Source organism: Pygocentrus nattereri, chromosome 9, assembly GCF_015220715.1.
Source record: "Pygocentrus nattereri isolate fPygNat1 chromosome 9, fPygNat1.pri, whole genome shotgun sequence".
In the NCBI taxonomy this organism is placed as follows: domain Eukaryota; kingdom Metazoa; phylum Chordata; class Actinopteri; order Characiformes; family Serrasalmidae; genus Pygocentrus; species Pygocentrus nattereri.
In genome coordinates, this window is record NC_051219.1 from 32,627,634 (window position 1) to 32,634,797 (window position 7,164).

The window sequence follows — 7,164 nt, forward strand, 5'->3', positions numbered from 1 at the left end:
TTTATCTCTTCAATTTGTCCTTAATTTTTCTCTTTCATTAGTTTGTTTCATTGTTTTTTATTATTATTGTTATTATTCTGTTGAACCACAATTCAAAAGCAAAGTCTGATTTTCATTAGTTGATTTTCAGTCCATTTTTATTATTATTTTGGTCAGTTATTTCAGTGGCCATTGTGGGTTTTTCTTTCTTTAACAGAAGGGTATAAACAATTTTGTCCACGTGTGTATGAGGAGACCAGAGTGAAAGGACGCAGCACCTCCACACTTTTATTCCCAGTGGGTTCACCCCAACACCACATGTGTAATATAAATGTGTAGAAGGGTGAAAAGTGTTGAGTCGCTGAAAATGTGTTATTTTATATGTTCTTCACAGAAAATAGTGGGCAAGAAATCTGAGGTTGGAATAATAATAAATCACTTTTTATTGTGATAAACATTGAAAATGAGTCCTGCAGACCCGAACACCACACAGGGTTAAGTTACCACACTTTTTTCAGTGTTGGTGACCCCACAATGCATCTTTTACAATTCTCCAACCATGCTCCTTCCAGAAATGCTCTCCTCATTGTGGATCATACACAAGAATTTTTCTTTTACTAGAGTTACTTCAATTAACGGTTAGATTTCCAACATTATTTCTAATATGTTTTATATTATTCAAAGTCGATTAATTTAAAAACATTTTATCCAAAGTCATTTTGGACCATTTCTATTGATCCATTCTTCATATGGCATAAAAAGAAAACACAAAGACACCACGATGAATGTATGTCAGACCATCTTAATTATTACAAAATATCTAAGTGTCCAAATTCTATTACACCTCAGTTTTTTCAGGGGGTGGGGGCGGGGACTCTAAAGCTTCTGTCAGGCTGGGACCAGAGCATCTCAAATCCTTAGGCCAGCACAACAGTACAAACAAGATCTATTTGGCTCATAACAAAACACATGAAAGCTGAATGTCTCTTTTTCTGGGAAGATGCAGTCCACACTGAAAACATCCTGAAAACTCTACCAGTGCTTTAAAAAACAAAGACCCTTACAAAAAATGTCCTTTCCATCTTCTTTAGGCTTCACTGCTGGAAATCAAGCAATGCAGCTGATTAACATGCTTTGGGTTTCTCTGGTGATATTCAGCAAGGCTGCATTCAGTCCTCACTCTCAGCATGCAATACTGCATTCAATTACAACCTTTCATTTAAAAAATATTTTATTTGCAAACTATAAAAAAAACAGCACAAAACATAAAAGATATATTGATAAAGGTCAGTATAAAATTCTTCCTACTTAAGTTCCATTTGTTTACATACATGAGTAGATTAAAGCCCCATTTCTCTGGTACTTTTGATAAGAACAAATGATGATAATATAAAATAATTGTAATAATATTAATAGTATTTCCTTTTATGCTCTGATTGTAGATAGACCACTGATATTCCTGTTGCTTGGCAACCCAATCTTCTCTGTTATACCATGAAGGAGAATTCTATTAGTCATGCAAATACTGTATCATTCACAGTGGCTTCTTCTTCAGCCCAAAGACAGCAAAAAGCAGGATCATCTCATAGATTGCTGGAACCACACTACAATAAAGAGAGAGAAAGAAAGAGAGGTCAAAACAGTTATTTCAGTGACCATTGTAGGTTTTTTTCTTTAACGGAAGGGTACCAACAATTTTGTCCACGTGTGTATGAGAACAGAGTGAAGGGACAAAGCACCCCTACACTTTTATTCCCCGCGGGTTCACCCCAACATCACATGTGTAATATAAATGTGTAGGAGGGTGAACAGTGTGTAGTCACTGAAAATGTGTTATATGTTCTTCACAGAAAATGAGCAAAGGCCAAGAAATCGGAGGTCAAAATAATACATTTATTGTTTATTGTGATAAACATTTTCATCTCATAGAGTGCTGGAATCACACTACAACCCATGACAAAAATTATGGAATCACCACTCTTGGAGGAAAATCTTTCAATTGTTTAATTTTGTAGAAAACAGTTAATCACAGAGATATGCCACAAAGAAAAAATTCCAACCTTCTGGCATTAAAAAAAACAATAAAAAAAAAAAAAAAAAAAAAAAAAAATTTTATATATATATATATATATATATATATATATATATATATATATATATATATATATATAATTGTTGTCAGTCACAATTGTGTTTGTAGATCAAGTAGAGGAAAAAATATGGAAGCACTGAATTCTGAGGAAAATATAATGGAATCATGAGAAAAACACTGCACCATTAGTACTTTGTTGCACCACCTCTGGCTTTTATAACAGCTTGAATTCTCTGAGGCATGGATTAATGACAACAGTGTTCTTCTTCAATCCGTCTCCAACTGTCTGTTATTGCTGTTGCCAGATCAGCTTTGCAGGTGGAGCCTTGTCATTGACCATTTTCTTCAATTCCCACCAGAGATTTTCAACTGGATTGAGATCTGGACTATTTGCAGGCCATGCCATTGACATTATGTCTTTCTTGAAGGAAAGTTTTCACATCCTTTGCCCTATGGCAAGAAGCATTATCATCTTGAAAAATGAAGTCATCACCACCAAACATCCTTTCAGCTGATGGAATAAGAAAAGTGTCAAAGATTTCAATGTAGACTTTTAGCATTTATCATCTCCCCCGTGCCTTTACCTGACATGCAGCCCCAGATCATCGATGATTGTGGAAATTTACATGTTTTCTTCAGGGGGTCATCTTTATAAATGTCACTGGACCAGAACCAAACAAAAGTTCCAGCATCATCACCTTGCCCAATGCAGATTCACCATTCATCACTGAAGATTACTTTCATCCAGTCATCCACAGTCCATGATTGCTTTACTTTAGCCCACTATAACCTTGTTCTTTTCTGTTTACGTGTTAATGATGGCTTTCCTGTATGTAAATCCCATTCTTTTAAGAATTAAGAGATACTTTGATAATCCCACAAACGGGGAAATTCCACCTCCACATTTAACCCATCCATGAAGTGAAACACCACATACACACTAATGAATAGACATACACACTAGGGGGCAGTGAGCACACATGCCCGGAGCGGTGGGCAGCCCTATCCATGGCACCAGGGGAGCAACTGGGGGTTAGGTGTCTTGCTCAAGGACATGTGCAAATTACACTGCAAATTACAGAGCGATTCCATAATATTTTCCTCAGAATTTAGTGCTTCCATATTTTTTTCCCCTACTTGATCTACAAACACAATTGTGACTGACTACAAAAATTATATTTCTTTTTTTTCCTTTTCTTAATGCCAGAAGGTTGGAATTTTGGGGAAAAAAAAAAAAAAACATGTCTGTGATTAACTTTTTTTCTACAAAATTAAACAATGAAAGACCTTCCTCCAAGAGTGGTGATTCCATAAAATTTTGCCATGGGTTGTAATATAAAAAGACGAAGAAAGAGAAAGGAAAAAAAAGTCAAAACAGGCCAAAACATATATGCCTTTTGAAAGCTCTTCTGATTATATAGTAAATCTAAGCATGACAGGGTGAAAACTGCCAAAAAAATCTGATCATTGACTCACCTACAGAAGCCAAAGATCCACCAGTAGATACTGCAGGTCCACTGCTCGAACAGCAAAAAGAGCAGAGCAACAGAGCCACTTGCATGACATGCTGTAGCTGAAGAGTAATGATCAGGAAATCAGTGCTGCACCAATGCATGTCCCACAATAACTGAATTTTGTAATGACCCTACCAGTCCTTTAAAAATGTAGAAGCTATATAAGTATCAATCTATCCATCCATCCATCCGTTTCTGCTGGAAATCACTTGCTGTGGGTTTCTCAGGTGATGATGAAAAACAGCAACAATACTAAAATTTGTTATTACCCTTTCCACAAAGCAATTCAAGAAGTGGGTTGTTGACCTGACAGCTACACAGGTGGAGGTGCAAATTGTCTTTTGCCTCATGTTGTAATAGCATGTTATGAAGCCCACCTGTATTAAGTTTCTCACAGAGTAATGGTTTAACTGAGGAACCTACTGAAATGTAAAGGTGTTTTGGACCAGAATTCCCATATTGATGCACCCCTAGCAAAGATACATAAAAGGCCTTGATTGTTGTTGAACATGGAGGCTCCAGAGAAGAGCCCAACAAGTTCTACAGCAAACAGTCCCAGAGACACAGATAATGCTACCACCAGCCTGGAAACAAGAACAAGGAGAGAGTGGGAAATAAGGCAACAATGAAGAGCTTACAAGGAATTAAACACTCAATTTTGTGCTGTACTGGTGTGAGTGTGAATTTGTATTGACTTATTTTTACCGTGTGTCTTCCAGAGTGTATTCTTCATTAGTGTAGTCTAGCGGCAAACAAGCTTTAACATTGTTCTCCTAGCAAAAAAAATAAAGACAAGAATAAACAAGCCTGACCACAAACAGAACTCTCGTATTCAGAGATTTCATTCGAATAGAAGCATAAAAAGGAAGGAAAAGGCTATACTCAGATACTCAGTACACAAGAAAAAAGTCTCACCCGTGACCAGAATATGATGATAACTATGACAAGGTGCGCTATGAGAGTGAGGAAACGAGTTGGCACAAGGCTGCTTATCGCCGACATTGAACTTGAAAGAATAAGAAGCGTTACCAACTACGCTAAGCTAACCTACGTACCGTTTTGAGCGGCGCCAAACAACGTTACAGCCACAAGTTACGTTAAGCCACTTAACTACTATGGCTTAACTTTAGCTAGCGTTAGTTAGTTAGTTAACGTTAACGTATGAGAAAATAGTATGAATATGTCAGCTAAGTGAGCTTAAAACAAAACGTGTTTGAAAGAATGCGCACTGAATTAAACTGACTCTAGCTAGCTAGTAAGTTATTATGTAGCCGTTAGCTGGCTGGCTAATGACGAAGGGTTTCTAAATACCGAATTAGCTAACGTACGGATGTATAATCAGCAAACCTGTCCTGTCAGTACCAAATTCCAGTTCTAAACAGCACCAGAGAACCGGCACATCCATCTATTTAGCGTTGGTAACGCCAAGTAAAATACAGCTCCCTGAACGATGAAGCCTCGACTGCAGCATGAGTCTCTGCTGGTGGTGTCGTTCGTTGCTATGGGCAACTCACGGAGCTGTACAGACACAGCGCCCCAAGTGGCTGAAACAAAAGAGTTTAAAGGGGAACCCCACCAATTTTTCAAAAGTTCCACTTAATTCAGGGACGTCCAATCTTATCCACAAAGAGCCGGTGTGGCTGTATGTTTTTAATTACAACAAAGCAGGACTGCACAGGATCAGTTGTTTAAAGGCTGAGCAATTGATTAAACAAGTGGAATCAGGTGTGCTCCTGCTCGTTTGGAATGACCCTTTGTGGATAAGATTGGACACGCCTGACTTAATTAAACAGTTATGATGTAACAGTCATTCAGAGCCGTACTGAATGGTTATGAACATACTCTCTAATTCCTGAGACTACTGATGATGATGTTTTATGATTTTTATTTGAACTTTTACGTATGTTTACTTTTATGTTGAACTTTTATGTATGTTTACACATGGCATTACACAGAACAGCATCTTAAATGATCAAAATCTACCTGATGTTGAAAAAAAAACCTTTCTGACCTGAAACAAATGAGACTGGATGAACTCTGATTTCAGAAATATCATGTCATTGGTGCGTATGGCAGAAATTACCTGTGATAGCTAATATGCCATCAGCAACCTGCAAACATTCATTTTTTTTCTAAAGCAGGGCACCCCAAGTTGTGTTTGATACAGCCAACATAAAGGTACCCTGGCATGCGCCCCACCTGCTAAAAACAGACCATTAGCATAATTAGGCTTAAAACCTGATGGTTTTGCTTTTTTAATGGGAATTGGCTTAATGGCTACCATTAGACACCTCTAGTTTCCTGTATGACACCTTTAGAGTCCATAAAGAAAATATTAGATGCAGCTGGAATCAGTTTCAGAACAGAAACTGAAGGACTGTGATTGGAATGACAGAGATCCATGCACGAGACTGCGCATCATTTTTAATAGTGGTATAACAATGATCCAAAAAAGTTCCCTTCTCTTGTGGCACAGGTGACATGCTCTCTGTACTATTTTTGAACTGATCAAGTCTTCCAGATTGATGAGTAATGAGTCCGGATTCTTTCTTTCATTATCTGATCAGCCATTAGTTTCTGCATGCTGCTCATGCATGTGGCCGGCGGAATGTAAACAGCAACCAGAATAAAAGAAGAAAACTCTCTAGGAGAGAGAGTCAACAGACTCTTTGAGTTCCTTGATGCGCTGCTAAACTTCTTAAAGTCTGGCGACCATGTCCCACTCCTGACACCAGTGTAGCATCAGCTTAGAAGAAGATGTAGAAAACATAGCGCATATTGGCAAATGCTTTTGTATTTTGAACAGACACTTCAAAAGACAGCGAAACGCCCAGCCCAGCACTAACCCAACATTAACCACAGGTAGAGGGTTATGTGGGAGGACATGACATCCGAAGAGGGTAGACACTTCTGACAAACTGTAACCCCTCATTTCTTACTTTTATTATCCTTTTTAACCCTAATTGGCCACACCCATAAGAGCATCAGGGCTGGACGGAGCCTTTGGCAGATGTCACTATATGGACAGACTTTAATTCTCTCTCTTCCTCTGAAGATGTTGAATCTATATTACATTGACAACAGATTTTCATAACTTTCTCTGAATTTTCATACTTGTCTACATCTGGAAATTACAAAATCCCTTCTTTTCCAGACTTTGCAGATATGCGCAGGAGACTATGAGCTTGTAAGACATAATCTGTAATAGCCATGATTTGTCAGTAACCAATATTTGTTTAAAATTACATTATCACTATTTTAGTGATTTCTGATTTTTTTTTTAAACTTTAAAATGGCTTTTGTTAGCTGTTAGGTCATTTGCTATACATTTAGGCAGCCAGTCAGTTAGCATTAAGCTTACTGCTACACAATTGAGTTTGAGTATGGAGTTTGTTTACATGTAGCATCAGTGCCCCAGTGTTTCAGTAAATCAACTATTGGCCTGCATGTACTCAACTAAATGAGGAGTGAGCTACTTTTTAGGATCTTCCCATGTAGAAAGTTTTCAAGTGCAATGATTATTACAGTCTTTCTCATTCCACTGTGAACCTCAACCTGTACATTGCATTCAAAATCAAA

At 37.7% G+C, this 7,164-nt stretch overlaps 1 protein-coding gene across 2 annotated transcripts; it reads right to left on the minus strand.

Annotated features, from left to right (window-relative positions):
• Positions 1-398: 398 nt before the first annotated feature.
• On the minus strand, positions 399-5,106 carry tmem107l (transmembrane protein 107 like). 2 transcript variants are annotated; one of them, XM_017708070.2, is made up of 5 exons: positions 4,501-5,106; positions 4,291-4,358; positions 4,009-4,169; positions 3,548-3,644; positions 399-1,583 (listed from the first exon to the last, which is right to left on the minus strand). In XM_017708070.2, exons 1-5 carry the CDS (start codon positions 4,585-4,587, stop codon positions 1,514-1,516), a joined length of 483 nt encoding a protein of 160 aa, XP_017563559.1. In that variant the 5' UTR covers positions 4,588-5,106; the 3' UTR covers positions 399-1,513. The 2 variants fall into 2 exon arrangements, with proteins under 2 accessions (XP_017563559.1, XP_017563564.1); XM_017708075.2 differs by having other exon boundaries at positions 4,069-4,169; positions 4,501-5,105.
• Between the last annotated feature and the right edge of the window lie 2,058 nt (positions 5,107-7,164).

Coding starts and splice junctions, on each gene's coding strand:
- tmem107l (XM_017708070.2), bottom strand. CDS start 4,587: ATGTCGGCGATAAGCAGCCTTGTGCCAACTCGTTTCCTCACTCTCATA. Junction 4,359..4,500: donor TCATCATATTCTGGTCACGG/GTGAGACTTTTT, acceptor TTTTTTTGCTAG/GAGAACAATGTTAAAGCTTG. Junction 4,170..4,290: donor TACACTCTGGAAGACACACG/GTAAAAATAAGT, acceptor TCTTGTTTCCAG/GCTGGTGGTAGCATTATCTG.